General features: G+C 50.7%; 1 protein-coding gene across 1 annotated transcript in view; it reads left to right on the forward strand.

Annotated features, from left to right (window-relative positions):
- The window catches only part of LOC118001784 (T-lymphoma invasion and metastasis-inducing protein 2-like), a 114,274-nt gene that overhangs the window by 90,543 nt on the left and 4,914 nt on the right, over positions 1-18,817 (forward strand). Inside the window, exons 15-22 of the mRNA XM_034991930.1 lie at positions 8,024-8,203; positions 10,690-10,758; positions 11,295-11,420; positions 12,253-12,361; positions 14,898-15,077; positions 16,781-16,899; positions 17,813-17,921; positions 18,552-18,610. Coding sequence (XP_034847821.1) covers positions 8,024-8,203; positions 10,690-10,758; positions 11,295-11,420; positions 12,253-12,361; positions 14,898-15,077; positions 16,781-16,899; positions 17,813-17,921; positions 18,552-18,610 — 951 coding nt within the window. The remainder of the gene's footprint in view (positions 1-8,023; positions 8,204-10,689; positions 10,759-11,294; positions 11,421-12,252; positions 12,362-14,897; positions 15,078-16,780; positions 16,900-17,812; positions 17,922-18,551; positions 18,611-18,817) is intronic.

Consider the following 18,817-nt stretch of genomic DNA (forward strand, 5'->3'; position numbering starts at 1 on the left):
GCGGCCCTGGCCCTTGAGGGAGCCCCAGACTCGGGGGGCTCGGGTCGCCTGTGCACTGCCCTCGGGGGGGGGCCGCCGGTGCACACAGGTGCCACACGGACACGCTGCTGCCCTCCCTCCCTCGAGAGTTTGCACAAAGTTGGCTTCTCTTCCCACCAGCTGTGGAAGCTGCAGCCCCCAGGCCATGCCCTCCATGTACCCCTCCCGGGTTGGTTCCCCCGGCACCCTTCCCCCTCTGAGATGCCCTGCGCCCCGCTTCCTCCTCGCGATCTCTCCCCTGCCCCTCCCCTCCCCCACACCCTCACAGGACGGCGAGGTTTTCATCCTGGGGCTCAGTGCTCCATCCTCAGCACCCAGAGCAGAGCCTGGCGGAGAGGAGGGGCTCCATGAGAGAAGGCTGAAATCCTGAAGTGCGATTTTTCTGGCCCACCCTTTGGGGGATTCAGAGGACGTTTCTTCTTCTGTAATTTGAAAAAATGGCAAAACTTGGCAAGTTAAACTCCCTGTACAAAGGTTAACTTTTATCGATCCCTTGTACTGTGGTAAGTATTTTTACGTTTTATCTCATTGACTCGTCGCAAGGACCCTATAAAACACGATCCCTGCTTTCCAGGTGAGCACAAGGAGTCAAGGGTGGGGGGGATCAGTCATGGCCAGCCGGGTGGTACCTCCAGAGCCCATGTGTGTAAGTCTCTGGTCTTGGAAAAAGTAATCGTTTCAGAAATCTTGGTCCAGTGCGTGCTCGCAGGCCCTTGGCATGAGCTTTGCACGTACGCCAGGGTAAGGAAAAGGGGCTCAGGCGATGGGCTGCCCCACTTGGGGTGCACGCTCCCCCATCCTTCATGCCACCACGATGCTCGCCTTGTCATCCTCTGTCAGGTGTGTACCTAACAGGTGGCAGGGATTGCCACCGTGCCATGTCAGGATCGCCCAAGCCCGCCACCCACCCCTGCTCTCCCCTGAGGGCCCGGTCCCTGCCTCTGTCTCCCACCCGTCTCCCTGCTCTGCCTGACCCTCCGGCCGCGGCTGCTCTGGCCCCCAGGCCCTGGCGCACCCCGTGCTCCCTCCGGCCCCAGACTTGGCTTAGTATAGAGAACTAATTTATCGTTGAGTGCATGGCGTCAGCGCTCGCAGCTCAGACCAAGGGAGGTCTCGGGCCTGTGTCCACAGGACCCCGCACTTTGGGCGCCGATCATCTTGAATTACTTGCTCAGAGCTCATCTTCCCAGCCAAACTCGGGGCACCATGAGCGGAGGAACTGTGTCAGTCTGTTCATCACTGTGTCCATAGAAACAGAACACTTTGAGCCTTTTCAGCCTCAAATCTTTTTTTTTTTTTTTTAAGTGACAGGAAAGGAGTGCATTTATTAAAAATCTTAAAAATTAAACCACTGTAAAAGAGAAAATTTAAATGAACCCAAGGATAAAAATATCTTGGTTAACACTGCATACGTGATATATATCATTCCATTTTTAGAAAATCTGTGCGTGTATGTTCGTGTGTGGTGGAGATACACAACGCACACATCTCCTTTCTGCCCTTCCCGGTGAGTCGTGGCCTTCTTGGGTCAGCGGCCATGCGTCCGTCCCGTCGCTGGTAACTGTCCTGTTTCCTCGGTGCATTTCTGTGCCCCGATTTATTAGCTTCATCGTTATGTTTCAGTATAAAATAAAGGCTCCCCTGTGACATCAGCTCACATTTACTTTTACGGTTTCTGTTCCCCTTCTGCTTTTGGAAATAGAACCCTTTGGTCTAGAGAACAGAGTACGAGTGTTTCCTCATCCTTTTTGTACCATCTTGATAAATATAAAAATCTATTTCTCTAGACTTTTCCATCCAGGGATTGTTTCACTAAGACAGGTGGCCCCCCAGATGTGAATTTCATTGATCACCTTGAATGCTTTTTAACCCCCACCCCTCCCTGCCAAGGTGCTGAGCACGGCCCCTTCCTCCTCTCCTGAGAACCCCCTGGGCGGGCAGGCCTGCAGCCCCTGAGGTCTGACCTGGCCCCTGATGGGCGCTGGGGGCTACCCTTGCTCCCTCTGGGGTGAAGCCCATCTCTGCTCGCTAGCCTTCCTGGGAAGTCATTTAGCCCTTTGCGCTCCTTCCGGATTCCCGCTGCCGGGGCCACTTGGGGATAATATTAGATCTTCCTGTAAGTTAGTCAGTGACTTTAATGTAGTGCAGAGTAAGTTGAAAAGTCCTTTGTACAATTTTTAGATATTCCTTTCTTTTTTAAACTGAGAGGAACTTCTCTTAACAACTGATTTGCTAGGATGTGACAGCTGACACCATAGTTGCACTCAGATCATTGAGTCCTGCAGGCTTCTCGTAGCTTCCAGGTGGTAAGTGCACCGTAGGAGAACACACAGCATGCAGACCGCACCTTCCCGGGGCTAGACTGTCCTTGAGGGTAACTGGCCATTTGCTCAGAGTCTAAAGCCTGTTTTTTAAATTTTTTCTGACATTCTTTTTAGGGCTAATAGAAGTAGTAGAAACCTCTTCCGCTTCTTGTGCTGGTGTAATGAAACTCTGTGGCCGTGATCCGGACAGGGACTCGGTCCCCAGCGATGGCTCAGTCTCAGCTGGTCTGCGTGGTGGAGGGAGGGGGGGATGCGGTGGCAGCTAGAGATCTGCCAGACAGACCCCATAGCTGTCGTAGGACCAGTTACCCAAGCAGGACGAGGGTGTCTTTCCTGGGCGAGGTCTGCCTGTCGGCTAAGTCCATTAAGGATCTTCCCTCCAAGTTAACATCCGTTTCCTCTCAACGGGGGACTGCAAGGAGCGCACGCTGTGAATGCTGTCATTTACCTTTAAGTATTTCCCTGTGAGCTAGAACTACAGATGATGCAGTGCTTTTCAGCCCTTTTTCTTAGGCTGGAGGTATTTGGGGCCCAAGCAGTACAAACAGATGCCTCTGACAGAGGAGTCCACGGTGCCTGCCGTCCCTCCATGACCACTGGGCTGCAGACGGAGGCGGGAAAGCCCAGGCCACGCTTGGCCGCTGAGCCTCGGGGCTCCCGATAGCCCCGATATTCCGTGGAGTAGCTGCAGAATCTCAGACTAGTTCTGGACAATGTGATGTACTTATCCCACTGTGATCTTTTCTTTTAAGATGCAATTCCTAGGACAAAATTGAAACGCCTCAGGTAGCCATGTCTCCAAGTAAGAGCAAAGTAAACGTCGAAGTTGTTATGCCCAGGGGATCAGGTTTTACTAATCTGAACCAGGAGGAAGGGGGTGTGACAGCTTTCTATGAATGAGTGTTGCACTGAGTCCGAGGTCAGACGGGGCATCTCAGAACCGGTTTGAGAAAGAGGCTCTGCCCCTGCGTTCCTCCAGGGACACCCCGGGGCGAGGTGCTTGAGCATCCTTAGCTGTTTTGTTGCCACTGCGGAAAGATGGGGTGCCTGGAGGAAAGACACATTTCAGCCCTCGTATAAGGAAGCAGAAGGTCTCCTTAGCCATACATTTAAAACAACAAAACCAAAAGGGACTTTCAGATACCTTTTCTCCTTCTAGCAAGGTATGGTTGACAAAACTGTATCTTTAAAGTGTACAACTTGATGATTTGCTGTACCTAGACATTGGGAAATAATTATCACGGTCAAGTTAACGTATCCATCAGCTCACATGCGTGTGTGTGTGTGTGTGTTGAGCACGCTGAAGCACTTTAATGCCCAGGTCTTTAGTGAGATGTTCCTCATCTATAAATAAGATCAAATCATTTTCAAGCGGGGGTCAGCCTTAGTGTCAGCCTAAAAACCTGAAAAAATTTTGTCTCGGTCAGTATCACTGCTGTATCCTTACAGCGCAGTTTTTGGGAAAACTGTTTTCATTTAATTTTTAAAAGGAATTCATAAAGAAAATATTTGTTTTGTGCTCACCTATAAAAAAATGAAGCCCACAGTGAACCCACAATTCTTAGCACTGAGCCTACAGACTGGAAGGTCCTAATCCGAGGTGTGCACTGAGGTTGGGGTGTCTTTCTCCGCACAGGCACACGCTGCTGAGCTTCCGAATCTGCGCACACCCCCAACCCTGACTTGTAAATCTCTGTTGCTTTTAGAGCAGCATTCCCACGATGGGGCGGGGGGGGGGGGGGGGGGGGGGGGGGGCGGCCCAGAAGAGGGGGGGGGGGTTTGGGGGGGGGGGGGGGGGGCAGGGGGGCGTGGGAGCAGCCTAGAAGATGTGGAGGTTGTCTGCAGATGTGTGGGGGCTGCAGGTGTTTCTCCAAGCGGAGGTGGCTGCGGGGGCCAGGAAGCCAAGACCACAGGGGCAGGGGCTGAGGAGCACATCTGCTCTGCCCCATACTCTGCCAGGTACCGGGAGGGGCGGGCACCCTGCAGAGAGCTAGCCAGGAGATGGTCCTGTGCCCTCAGAGCCCCCGCCCCTCAGCTGTGTTGTCTCAGTCCCAGTAAGGATTACGTGCCGGCAGATTGGGGAGGACCCCTGCCAGCTCTGTCTGTCTAGCATTCAGCAGGGACTCAGCAAACGCGAGTTCCCTTTTCTCGGTGACCTAGTTGGCCGTTCGAGGGGTGACTTGATGGGATAGGTAATGCTGCTTCTGGTCTATCGATAAGGAAGTCGACTCAGGAGCCTTACCCAGGATCGTGCAGAGGATTGGGGGCAGAGCCGGGATAGAACTCTGGTCCTCTGCACCTCGCTTGTGCTTTTCACCCCCATCCCTGTTTTGGGTGTGAGAACGGCCCAATCAGAGTAGTCACTGTTACTAGACCTCGCTGATCAGACACACCCAGAATTCTATCTTTAACAGTTCAGTCCTTGATGACTGTCACTAAGAATAGAGAAGCTGAAACGTAACCACCTGGGCAACTCTTGTGGATACAACGTAAAAACACCTTTACAATCCGTCTTCTTTTAGAATTCCTGCCTCCTGATGCCAAGTAATCGCCACCACCTCCCCCAGGCAGTAGCTCAGCTGCTCTGCCTGAGAAAGGTGACTTTGTCACATTTGAGCACTTCATCGTGGCACCTTAAAAAGTACATTTGCTATCAGAATCCCCCTGAACATTCACTTTTCCAAGTTAATCTTACCAGAAGTGTTCTTAAAATGAATTCTGATTTTCTAAAATGGCAAGATACTTTATTTTTAAAATCTCGTTATTTTAACACTGCATTGTTAGGTGTGATTTTTGACATCCCAGCAAGGCAAAGCTGTAAGCTCACCAGCTGCCATTAACTTATGGTGCATTTTGTGCAGTATATGTGAGCTTAATATAGATTCTGTAGCCCTGGAAGCTGTTATTTTTCAGCATTGCAAAATTATTTTGTCTGAGCATGTGGTGCAAATACCAGTATAGAGATTTCAAATAAGTGAGTTTGGGAGTCTCAGTATCATCATCTGCGGTTGTTTAGCTCAGTTCGTAGAGGGCTGGACCCAGACTACCAGGGCCGTGGGTATGATTCTGTCTACTTCCTCTGTCTCGTGAGCTCAGACCACGTCCCTTTTACGTGGCCGTCCTTCACTGTAGACCATGGGGACAGTGTGATCGGGCGGAAGGCAGCGCTGCTCCTGGAGACCGAAGTAGATGCTGCTCACCGAACTGGGAAGCTTTTAAAAAATAATCATAGCTTGAACCCCACCGATTGAGTGGGTCTAGCCATGGCTATTTTTTAAAGCTCCCGAAACTGCTTAATGTGCGGCCAGGGTTGGGCTCCCCTGGAAAGGAGGAGCACGGAGTTTGGAGTGGTCTGGTTGTATTCCCCAGGGCTCCTTTATGATGTTCACATCCTGGAAGACAGAAAAGCCGCCTTTTGGCTGCGCCATGCTGTTGGGCTTTTACTCTATGTCATTAGGCTTTTAGGGCATGCCTTAACAGTGTTGGAATTCCTTCAGTAATGAATCATAAGATTTGGTCGTTTTAAACATGAGGTGAGACATTTTGATAAATCAAGATGCATTTTGATTGGTGCCTTCAGATGCACATCTGTTTTCTTATTTTTTGAGAGTTTACCCGGAATGAATGTCTTCTGACGGGCGTTACCAGAAAGACACTTGCGTTCGCATGTGTATGTGGATAATGCATGGATCACAGGAGAATCATTAGGACTTACACACGCTTTGAACTGTTTGAGAAGTAAATTACTTTGTATTATATGTGTCTGTGTGTCTAGCTGGAAGCTTAGTGCCTGTTCCGTGGTTGATCTAACTTTTGCACCAAGATTTATTTGAAGACGAGAGAAACAATGATATTTCAAGAGCCGCCCCCCCCCCCCCCCCCCCAGTCTGGAAGTCCTGGTCACAGACAACTGGCTGGGAGAGGAGGCCCACTTTCACTCCCCTGAGCTGGGCTCTGTATTACAGTGCTCATCCCCCACTGTCCTTCTGGCTCTTCTGTGGTTCTCCCTTGGAACACGTGTGCTTTCCAGGACCATGTTACAACCCTCTTCTTCCTGAAGCCTCCCGCACACAACAAAGTGGCTCCCGTTGGTTTACGGAGTCTTACTCTTTCATTTGCTCCACACAAGCCTGGGTTGGCTTCCAGTGAGCCTTGGGCTGTGCTTTGGTGTTTCTTACCTTGGCAAGGGGACCATCCTCTCATGCAGGACCGGTCTTCCTTTTGGAGACAGAGGGGGCCCTCAGTTGAGACCCACTGAATTGAAAGATTAGCCAGATCAGTGTGGAGGGTAGAGCAGAGAGGGAGGCAAAAAGGGAGGGCCAGAGTGTCCTGTTTTAGCGTCGAGAGACTTTCATCTGTCAGGTGTCAGCTTTTATAACGGTGTGCATCAGGCCACTGTGGTCACCCACACGCTCGTGTGAGCTGTTTGTGCTCTGAAAGGTCCCCAAGAAAATGGAGCATTAAGATATGGTTCTGCCAAGTTCAGCTTTTTGCCCCAGCCAGAGCGCTAAAGATCAGGCCTGAAGGCATTTAAACTGAAGAAGGGAAGAGTTTTAGCCGAGAGAGTTGCCAAAGATGGATGGCGGTTAGTCATGTGTACTGGGCCATGCTGCTTTGTCTCTTGGAACAACGGCAGCGCAGGGGAGGTGAGGTGCGCGGGGCGCCGGCTGGGCCTCCGGCCCCTGAGCTGGGCGCTTGGGGCAGTGACAGGGAAAGGCCCCTGCCCCAGACAGCCTTACCCGCTGGTGGGTAGTAAGACGGGCCGGAGCTTGGATGCGGGTGGGATGGAAGGAGAAAGAGAAGTAAAAAGACGCTGAGTGTAATCTGATGACGCTGCAAAGCACTGTGGAAACATATGGGAGGAGACACATTCAAGACTTCAAACCCCCGGCCTCGGGCAGGACCCTACAAACGGGCTCCCCTTGAGAAGCCTTTTCCATTACTCTGCTTAAAAGTAGGAACTTGCGCTGACGGCTGGGGGACTGACTCCTCTTGTCCCTGAGTCTGGATGATTCCATTCCCACTGTCATCAGGAAGCTTCCCGCAAGCCGGTTCATCCCTCTTCTCTGGCACTCACTGGGTTTTGCTGTATCCCCTGCTCACTTCGGGGCCCTCCTTGGGGTGGGGTGGGGGAACTCTGCACCCCACAGGGTAGGGGACATCCCTCCCTTCACGCCCATCCCCAGCATGTGCAGCATCTCTAACTCTTCACTCGTATTCTACTACTTGGCGTGAGACTGCAGAGCTCGTGGTTGGATTTGAGGTTAGAGCTGCAAGTGCCTTGTGGCCAAGCCATCCTAAAATCCTTGGGGTGCCACGCCATTCCGGAGGCTCCCAGGGCTGTTCTGTCCGGGAGGCACCTCAGTGTGCTCTTAGAAAGCCACAAGCTTGCTTTGAGCGCGCCCTCAAGTCTATTAAACCGACGGCTAGTCCTGCGCCTTGTTTGCTAGTTTCAGTACCAGCAAGCCATGTGCCACACAGCTATTAGGACAACAGAAAAGCATCGGGTGAATGAGTGAGACCAGTGGGCCTAGCTTTTCGCCCCGTGACACTGCCGAGAGCGCACTGGGCGGAGACAGCCGCTGGCTGTGTCCCTGCTGCGAGGCCCGTGATAATGGAGCGCGTCCCCTACATGACCCCCCGGTCTCGCCCTCCCTCAGAGTGCAGAACAGATCGCCGCGCTGTGTAGGGGTTTCGGCGACACGCAGAGCGACGGCATGGAAGGGCCTCGGGGGCCTCGGGACCCACCTCCGCGGCCGCTGGCTCGCCACCTCTCCGATGCAGATCGCCTCCGAAAAGTCATCCAGGAGCTGATGGACACGGAGAAGTCCTACGTGAAGGTAACGGAAGGGGCCCGTGTTCTTCCCTGCTCGGTCTCCCCGGGGGTGGCCAGCTGTGTGTCGGCAGGGCTCCCCGGAACCCCAGCACTCGTGCTTGAGCTGCCTGCTCCTGGAAGCAGCGGATTGCTGCCCAGGGGGCGGGGGGCGAGAGGGCCCACAAGCCGAGAGGGCTTGGGAGAATCCGTGCTCGGCTCACTGCGTTACCAAGGTAGCTTTTGCTATGGAAACAGATGTTCTGGTTTGTCACCTGCGCTCTGTGGGAAGGGAGTCTGTAGGGGTTTAGCAGGAGAGCGCTGGAGAGGACTCGAGGGGCTGAGGAACCAGGGAGCGACCTGCTCACAAGCGGCTGCTGGTGCGGCCCCCACAGCTGCCTGGTGGCCGTCGCCGCGCGGGACAGGTCCCACGACAGAGCAGCGGGTCATCCCAGGGCCGCTCCCACCCCGGCACAGAGGGGTGCGTGCCCAGGCACTTCAGTACCCGAAGAATTCCTTTATGTTTCCGAGGACCCCAGTCAGTAGTTTGAGAAACCTCTCCTGAAGGATGCCGGAGCCCGGGAAGACCGGGTTCTTCTGCTTTCCGTGTTTGCTGGAAGCTCGCTGGCTCGGCCGGGGCTGACAGGGGCAGCGGGGCGCAGGGCGGGGGCTGGGAGTCCCACCAGGCTCGGCCCCGGGTGGCGGCCCGGCCTTCGGGGTGCCCTCCACTCCCACCCACACCCGGCTGTCACCTCCTTCCTGCACAAGACAAGTCTCCGCTTCCCCTTCCGTCAGTGTTACCGTCATTTTCTCTGGACTTGACGGGCGGCCTACTCACAGGTAGAACTACCCCGAGCTCCTCCTTTTGGTCCCGAGGGGAGAAAGGAAAGCCGTAGAGTGGACAGTTTCCTTCCATGTCCCGTTACGTCTTGCCCAGTATCTCCTGTGGGGACATGACGTGAACACCGGGGAGCCCAGACTGGGCTTCTGGACCGTCTGTGATCATGATGGCCTTGCCAGAGCAGCTGTGTGCTGTGCGGTGTGAGGCTTCAGAGACCCTCCGGCCGCGTGAGGGAGGCTGGACACGAGCTTTTACACGCAGAGGCGAGGGCGGAATTCAGACTCCCTACCGCTCCTGTCGGTGGGGTCCTCCCGTACCATTCGGCCACCCGGCACCGGGCCGGTGGTTTCACCGAGGTGCTGGCGGAGGACTGAGGTGGACGTTCTGGGCGAGCTAGACAGAGAGGACCCTGCGCCCTGCAAGAACCCTGCGCTTTGTTTTCTTAGGGCTGCAGCTGTCCGGCCCCGCGGCGCGGCGCCCACCTGCTCGTGGTGCGTAAGTCCTGAGCAGCCCCCGCCGGCACGAGGAAGGAGGGCAGCCCGTGCCTGGCTCTGACCAAATAACCAGCACCGGGTGCCTCTTGTGATTGACACACACACCATTTCTATTTTGTCGTTTCTTTTTGTGGCTGACATTTAACACGGGATTTTACCTCTTGTTCATCTAACCTTGATCCCTGCATGCAACTTGGAAGTGTCAGCGTTGGTGTGTTCACTGAGACACGGTTCAGTAGCTTCTCGCATCTCCCTGCTCTGAAGCAGTCGCCGTGGAAGGTGGTGAGGGAGGGAAGGCCAGGGAGCTTTTCGTTGCGACACAGGAAAAGGCATCACAGGCCTGTCCACTTGTTCCGGGACCTATGCTGGAAGGTTCTGGAGGCTTCGGCTCTTACAAAGCTCTTCAGGTCTAGATTTCTCCCCTGTGAAATGAGGGAGCAAAGTAGTGGACTTTGTAATCAATTACCTCTGGCATTTTCATACTGAAAATTCTTCAGAATAAATAAGAAGGAAAAAACCTTTCCTATTACAAAATTATATCCTGGTCTTGGCTTCAGATTATTAAATCAACCCTTTATCTAAAGAGTTTTATAAACACCGTCCACTCCCACTATTCCGCACTGCTGGAGCCCGGTTTACTGGAGACTCCAATACGGCCTAGATTATAAACATCATGCCTGCTCTTAATCCTTGGATGTTTTTTCTTGCATTCGGATACGGGAGCTTGAAGTTCTGCTCATGCGTCAACCCTGAAGTTGAGGAGCTTCCCAGATCTTGTCCCGTCCCTCTCAGCTCCACGGTGGGGCCGGGCCATGCTCGCTGAGGCAGAGGAGGAAGCGGGGTGAGCTGGCCGGGGGGGTCACGCCCGACAGACGTGCGCACCAGAACTCACCTTCTCGCAGGGAGATGAATGCTCCCGCTGCATCGGCCACGGAGGGAGCCTGGCTCTGCCACCGGCTGTCCAAGCCGGATAGGCGACCCGGCTGCTGAGTGCACTGTGCCATTAGCCTCTGTGAATTAGGTCAGAAATGACAGGAACCGCCCTCAGGGTCGTGAATTTCAACCAGACTTGAAATCCATCATTCCCGGTGGGAGTCTGGAGCTGTGGTCAGGGCTGCTGGAAACTCTTGGGTATTTCGGAGACACACGTGATAAAGATTCTCTTCTTCCGTCTTCCAGGATCTGAGCTGCCTCTTTGAACTATACTTGGTGCCACTTCAAAATGAGACCTTTCTCACCCAAGATGAGGTAATCGGTCCCCTTCCCCCTGTGCACTGACACACAGGTTGGTCTGTTTGCCTGTGAGTGGACCTCCCCGGAGGTTCTGTCTGCTGATCCCCCAAGAACACCAGGACTAAAGGGTTGTCGGAGGGACCCAGGTGTGGCCTCCGTCACGTGAGGCTCAGTGGCAGGAGTCCACCTGCGCAGGACAGTCAGTGTCCTTTTTGTAGAAGAAAGTGTGGTCAAAAGTCACTCTTTAATTCATGGCTTGTTAATGTTAAATCTCAGTAATTAGCTCTTTGCTGCTGCCTTCCATTTTTCGCCAGTTTGAATCCTGAAAATGTTACATCCATCTATAAGGTTAAGAATTACTAGAACCAGAGCTGTAAAAACTCTGTGCATAAACTGTGTCACGGAGTGAATATGCTGCCTTCTTTGAAGGATTTACTTCCGTCTGCTGCTTTCTGGTGAACAGCTTGGGATTTGCCTGTGTGTCTGGGTGTTAGAGGGGTCTCTGGGTCTTCATTGCTGATACCCTCTTTCCGATCCCGGCCTTCATATAGATGGAGTCCCTTTTTGGAAGTTTGCCAGAGATGCTTGAATTTCAAAAGGTGTTTCTGGAGACTCTGGAGGATGGGATTTCAGCATCCTCGGACTTCAGCAGCCTTGAGACTCCCTCACAGTTCAGAGTAAGTATTTTGGACTTTGGCTTACGGCAAAAATAAATGGGTAGAGTGCAGAACTCTCCCTTGAAAAAGAAATTGCTGTCCCTTGCCCGTAGACAAGGTAAATTTAGTGCTTTCATTGCGCTGTTTTCCTCTGGCAGGTGGTAAAAGCCGGCCACGTTTGTATCTTGAGTGGTTCTGGTAGTCAGAGTCTGGGTGGCACAATTCGTGTAGAGTCTGCCCGGTGGCTGAGCACGTCCACCCCACTGTTTGCTCAGATCTGCTGAACGATACGTAGGGAGTTTGCTCGAAGCAGGAGCACCTACCCTGCATCTAATCTCGCATCTTCATGGTCATGTGACGCTGGAATGAAAAGCATCGGTCAGTGGTTCTTCGATGGAGCCCTGTTTCCAACGTGAGCATCAGTGACTAGTGAGGAGCCCCTCCAGGGGAGGAAAGGTGCAAGACGGTAGAAAGGGGACAGGGCAGGATACAGTCGAGAGCATCCGTCCCAAGTAATGCTTGATTGATTATCCTCCCAGATCGTTCATATCCCACGTTATCAGATGTATTTTTGTCGAACTTTCTTTCTTGTCCTTTGCCCGTGGTGTCAGCTCTGCTGCCAGAAGGCTTTCAGTCAAACTCAAGATCTGCTAGGGGGATGGCCAGGCTGTTCTCTGCCTGCTGTGGAAATGGGGCAGTCCTGGCTTTATTTCATTTGGTGATTTCTCAGGCATTAGTGCTCTGGTATCTGAAAGACAGATGCCATGGATGCGCCAAAGTAGTCAGATGCCACACCAGAGCCAGCGGACCCCGATTAAACCATGTCCAATGTGACTTTTCCTTCCCCTCCTAGAAATTGCTGTTTTCCCTTGGAGGCTCTTTCCTTTATTACGCGGACCATTTTAAACTCTACAGCGGATTCTGTGCTAATCATATTAAAGTACAGAAGGTTCTAGAGCGAGGTAAGTTGCTCATACCTTTATAGCTGTGTGTTTTTTTTTTTTTTTTAGTTGTTAACAGTAAATTTGCATTTAATAAGTGGGGATAAGTACAGTTTTAATGGATCATGCTCTGTTCTTGACCTTTAAACTGACAGGCAGTAGGGGAAAAATTCTTAGTTTATTTCAGTTTATTGGTAACAGTGAACACGTGTCCTCAGAGCAGAGATGTTTCTCTGCTTTGTGTCACTCTGCTGTTAAATTACCTCTGGCTTCTTTTTTTTTCGGCCACACTCCTTGATCTGAAACCCAGGAACCGTACGCTGCTGTTTTCTTCCTTTCTCGCTAACCTCCTTAGGCCCGAGGAAGCCCACGGATGCAACGAGCACGTTCACAAGCAGGGCGGTAACTAGAGTTAAAGCCGCTTTGACGGAGCCGGGCAAACACTCACACCTAGCGGCCCACATCCTGTCCCTGAGGCACCCTTCGCCTCTCCGCGTTCTTACCATCTTCTTTCGTTGGCTTTAACTGAAGCCTTTCGTTTTCTTGACGCCCAGGGAGGCCCGTTGGGTGGACCTCACCCTCTCCGGGTGCGAGGCGGCCCGCGGGGGGTGGGGGGGGCACGGAGCGCCTGGGCTTTCAGTAACGGCCTGTCGGCCCAGCCTGGCGCTGGATTCGGGGGTTGCTGAGAGCCGTGACCTTGTTCAGCTGCCCGCGGGTTGTAGGGAGCTTTGCGATGTGCGGTTCGTCTGCTTCTGTCACACGCCAGCCAGGAATGCCGCCTCGCCGGAAGCGATTCTGTCCCTGAGGCTGCTTTCCGTGGCCACTCACCTGAGATGAAAGTTCTCCAATCTGCCGCCCCCAGAAGGCGTTTTTCTGTCCCCTTCTTGGGCATTCTCGTCTGTGGTGGCGGGGCCAGGAGCAGGCAAACTCAGGGCCGCGGGCACAGGGCGGCAGGGGTGCGGTGTGCAGGGCGCGGGCTCCGGCGCCGGAAGGCGGCTCGGGAAGTGCACGTGAGCCTCAGGGTCGTCGGAACGTCTCGAGAAGCGGTCACCGGGCCGCCCCTGTTCTCTCAGTCGCTCCCGGGAACCGGGGAGCGAGACGCGAACCTGCCGAAGCTGCCTCTGTTTCTGGGACGCAGACGACTTCCCCTGGGACTTGAGCGCCTTCTTTAGAAAGACAGGGCTTCGTGCCTTCTGCCCCACGATGATTTGCCGGCTGTCCCGAAGCCAGGGAACCTGGGCGCTCTCCTGTGACAGTGGCCGATGTCTGGGGAGAGGTCTCTGTTTGAACTTTTTTAGTTGCATCAACTAAATTCCAAGCGCCTTCCTCTGTTGTCATTATAGGCTCTATCTGAAGGTCGCCCTTCAGTGTTTCCCTCTCAGAACCAGGCACAGTCTCTCCACAGGACCGACCTGGAAGGCGAGTGGAGGGTTACCCAGCACTCAGAGCCTTCAGCCCATTCCACTGATGCCACGCTGCCATTTGGTTTAAGTCTGGGTATTTACAGTATCGTAGAAGGACAGGCTCAAGGTTAAGAAACGGTCTCGAAGTGCCTCAAGTGAACAAGCCCCAGCCAAAATCTGTCTCCTCTACTTTTGCTTAAATAGAGATGTGACTCCCGTTGGCATTTCCTCTAGGAGCACCTTCGTACTGACAGTAAAATTAAAGCACACCAGTGCTTCGCTCAGTTCTGAAGGATCATCTCAGCAGCCACTTTGGTCACATTCAAAATGCTACCACATGTCCTAGAAGTTGTAGGTTTTTGCCTTTGTGACAAAACCCCAAATAAGGGTGTGGTTCATTCAGATTGGCTGAATTCCAAACAGATGGCCGACCAGTGTCAGCAGGTGGCATCCAGAGTACCACTGGTAGATGTACCATTGGCACTCTCAACACGAACAGGGTGGGGTCCTGGGTGTCCCCTGGATAACGTCAGACGCTGGACGCAGGTCGCTTTCCCTGCCCGTAGCGGTCCGAAGGTCACATCCGGTGAGCTGGACTGCTCAGAGCTGTGGAGGGGAGGGCTGCAGTGCTTACCGATTTGTTCTGCAAGAAAACAAGATAGCCCCTCGTGCATAGAATAAGTAACAATCTGTGCGAGGACGGTGGGGGAAAATGACTCGTTTAATTTGCTATATGATTCTTTTGCAGGGTAGGTGTAGGGTCTGGATAAGACTGTTTTGTGGCTTTAGGAACTGGTTGAAACTCACTTCTTAGGCACCTCTCACCATCTCTCGGGCTTGCATGTGAATATGCCTATAAAATCAGACATTCCTACATTTCAGCTTGGTGTTCCTCTTTGGTGTGAGGACTGTACTATTTAGACAGCCTCGTAAGTTCCCTCTTTTCATGGGATTTGCACCCCCCCCAACTCTGACGCTGAATCCATGTTGACAGCTGGGTGCCTGACCCACGGAAGCATTTGGGTTTTCCTAAAGAATGGCATTAGGATGACTGTGGAAGTGGATGGTCTGTGACTCCATTAAAAACTGAAGGAAATAGGGTTTAATTTCTCCGGCTGTGCTCTTCTAAGGGTCTGTTATCCCCCTGCTTGTAGCTAAAACCGATAAAGCCTTCAAGGCTTTTCTGGATGCCCGGAATCCCACCAAGCAGCATTCCTCCACCCTGGAGTCCTACCTCATCAAGCCCGTTCAGAGGGTGCTCAAGTACCCTCTGCTGCTCAAGGAGCTTGTGTCACTGACGGACCAGGAGAGCGAGGAGCACTACCACCTGACAGGTAAGAAGACAGGCTGCGGACGACTGTGACTGCAGCCACCCGCTGAGCCTGCCAGGCCCCTCTTCCCTTCCCGGCTTCGTTTCAAATTCCCAGACCTGCCTCAGGACTACAGTTCTTCAGCTTAGATATCATTTTAGTACGTGCACAGAGCTACTAGGTATATGGCCATCCCTCCAGATGGACAGAATACTTGGGCAAAATTATGTCCTCGGAGGAGCCCCAAACCCCTCTGGTGGGGAGATTGCATTTTCGTTTTTCAAAGAACGTATTTGGGCTCAGAGAGATGAAATCCGTTACTTTGGGTCTCTTCGGTTAGCAAAACAGTGCTGCTGGAACCGAAAATGGGGCCTATTTTCCTGCCACCTTGCGAGGTTGTGTGTTGCGCGCCCCCCAGTGCTGCTGATCGAATCCATTGGGTGAGGCTCCACCTTGTGGGGACTTGAGGGCAGAGCCCAGCTCCACAACCCAGCTCCCAGCGACAGGTTCTGCTTTCCAGTCCAGGCTGATGTGTCTTCTTTTGCAACCCCAGAAATTATGGGCCTAAGATACAATTTGTCAAATACACAGAGCCCCTCAGTTTGAGATGAAGAAGAGTATCCCCTAAAGGGATGCTGTGTTTGCATCAGAGATACAGTGATTTGTTCTCTGCATGTGAAAACTAGGTGGTCTACCTGTAATAAAATACCTGGGTAGAGTAACAAATTTTTTAATAAGTATTAGTAGTACTGAATAATAAACACTGAAAAGAGTTTCAGTTAAACTGGCTCTTGTTTCTATGACAAGCATACTTTTGTATCATAAGTAACAAAGACAAATTTTTTTTTTACATGGAAGTTAAATTCTACAAGTAAATGATACAAATTATGATTAGTATTCAAATAATGTGAAAAGATCCTTTTTCCTCAAGATGATGTTTAAATGGGTATATTTAAAATTGCCTTCCAAACTTGCCTCCAAACTGAATTAAAATACTGAATCAGGAGAACAAAATAACGAAAAATACTAAATTTATAGGTAACCTGAAATTTTGCTTTTTGACTTTTACAAAATCATTTTGTCCCTCACATGCCCAAGTAGAAAGTTATAAATAAGCACCGTGTATAAATACCACCAGTTGCTGTGGTCATTAGGGGCATTTACAGAGACATTAGTAAGTTCTTGGCTAACAAACTGTTGCTCATGGTTCCAGTCTTTGGCCTGGGAGGAGAGGCAGAATTTAAGGGCAGGTATCCGATAGCCAGTCAGTCTTGGGTTTCAGTTTTGGCTCTACTCCTTATTTCTCTCTTTAGAAGTCTAGCACAATACTTAACCCCTCTGCACCTCAGTTTCCTCATCTGTGAAATGGGATTGATTACAGCTCCTACAGTCATTGAGTTACTGTGGGGATGAAATGAGATGATTAAAATAAACCACCCATTATAGTACCTGCCAAATAGAAGGTGCTCGATCAGCGTTAGCTGTTCTTATTAGTGATACTTTTTACCTGTGTTTTGCCTCATTTCAAAGAGACCTGGAGGTGGGAGATTGTCCTATTGTTCTTCATTATAATGACTGGATTGCAGTGGGCTGCGTGAGCCATGCCTGAGTAACGCTTCGGTTAGTAAGAACTGGTCTTGAATCTGGCTTGAATCTTGAGCTTTTTCATTACGGCTTTTGGTAGGACTTAAACAAAATTTATAAAATAATGATTTTATATTTTTCAGAGGCACTAAAGGCAATGGAAAAAGTAGCCAGCCACATCAATGAGATGCAAAAGATCTACGAGGATTACGGGACCGTGTTCGACCAGCTGGTGGCAGAGCAGAGTGGAACAGAGAAGGAGGTCAGTGGCACTGCCGGATTCCGAGAGGCTTAAGTGCATTTGTTCACTGCGTCCGTCCATAGGCGATCTCCAAACGAGGCCACCGTGTTCGGGCTCTCCTAGACGAGAATATGCCTAAAATTTTTTTTGATCTTAATGCTTGCAGTAAACCAAACCATTTAAGTATAAACGGAACATAAAATTCATTATACTGGTTTAAGAATGTAACCTTATGTCACCTTAACATTGTACAAAAAGAAAACAAGAAATATCACTAAGCTTATGTCCCTACTCCCCACTCCCTTTCCATGGGGCGTGAGGCAAGACTTGGCCCAGAGGTGGGCGCGTACCTGGAAAGCACGAGCTGACGGGAGGATGAATACAGGAAGTGGGGTCAGCAGGTAGAAAGAACCGGATATCTGACATCGGTGGCTACCTCCTTACTTACAGAACTAGTTTAAGTGGAATTTGACAATTTCTATTTTTTTCTTTTCTGGTTAATTACTAAATTAGAATCTTGAGCTTTTCAAGTCTACATGTAAGAAGACGTAGTTTCAGTAGAGAAAGGCAAGAACAGAAAACAACTGGAGTTTAATTTTTTGTGACAGTTTCAGTGTTGGTACTTTTATCTGTGCAGGCCCCGTGTAGTTTATGGATCGGGGTGGTGACACTTTGGATGGACCTCAATGTCCATTTACATATAATGTGTGCACTGAACCAAAATGCCTTTCTACTTATGTTGTTTTTCAAAGTTCGATGCTTTGCTCATATTTTCAAAATCTATACTATTTAAAGGCCCCATGTTTACGGGGGCCGTAAGAATCACATTGAATGTACTTGGAATCCCCACATATACATATGTGATTCACTGTCCAACATGAGACAACCTACCCCTGGGGTCTCCCTGTCTTCATCTCCCGTTTTTATGATACAGGTAACAGAACTTTCCATGGGGGAGCTTCTGATGCACTCTGCAGTTTCCTGGTTGAATCCATTTCTGTCTCTAGGAAAAGCCAGAAAGGACCTTGAACTCACGGTGTTTGGTTAGTATCCCATTTGAAAGAATGTAAACTTAAAAAAGGCTGGTGAAAATGAAGATCTTTCTAGACCCACCAGTCCAGCTAACTCTGATTTTCAGAAGGAGCTGGAATCATTGCTGTAATGGCTTTTGACTTAACAGAGCCAGCCTCCGACTATTTAAGATGCCGTCGCTCCGCATACTCATTATCTTGTTCTCCCTTCTGCTGGGCTTACTGGTTCTGGCCAAATGTTACAGGAATAGATCTCCCGAGGCTATTTTGAAACCTGCTATCTTAATTGTTTGCTGCATTTCCAAAATGTCTTAATTCTCACTAAGACCGATTATAGACCGTGTATTCTCACCAAGATGAACACCATGTCCTCAGATTTCGATAAAACAAAACAGGGATTTTTAAAAAAATCGCCAAGATCTACTTCAGATGATTGCTTTTAAATAAGTAGGCATTTCTGCATCATTGAAATATCAGAGGAGAGCACCATTTATTCACTCCTGTGCTGGTTTAGTGGGATCTTGGAGCTTCATAAGTTCGAAGAGCTTTGTTCTATTAAAACATTCTAAGCCATAGTCCAACCTTGGAAGACAGTTTGTACAAAATAATGAAAGACTTTTCTTTTTCTTTTCCTTTCTTTAGTTTTTAAGAGAGCTGTCATACTGGTTTATAAAGAAAACTGCAAACTGAAAAAGAAATTGGTAAGACAAGAAGTACATTTAATTAAAGCTACCTTTTCATGGCTCTGTCCTCCTGTCAGTGTTGGTCTGAGAAGCCCGCTCAGAACCAAGGCCTCACTGGACTAATGGGACTTATTCCCGGGGTGACTAAGCAAACCAGATACTCAGGCTATTATTCTCCCCACAAACAATGTCTGTTTTAAAAGAAGATCTACATCTATAAATTCC

This window comes from Mirounga leonina, unplaced genomic scaffold (assembly GCF_011800145.1).
Source record: "Mirounga leonina isolate KUSES-001 unplaced genomic scaffold, KU_Mleo_1.0 Mir_54, whole genome shotgun sequence".
Taxonomy (NCBI): domain Eukaryota; kingdom Metazoa; phylum Chordata; class Mammalia; order Carnivora; family Phocidae; genus Mirounga; species Mirounga leonina.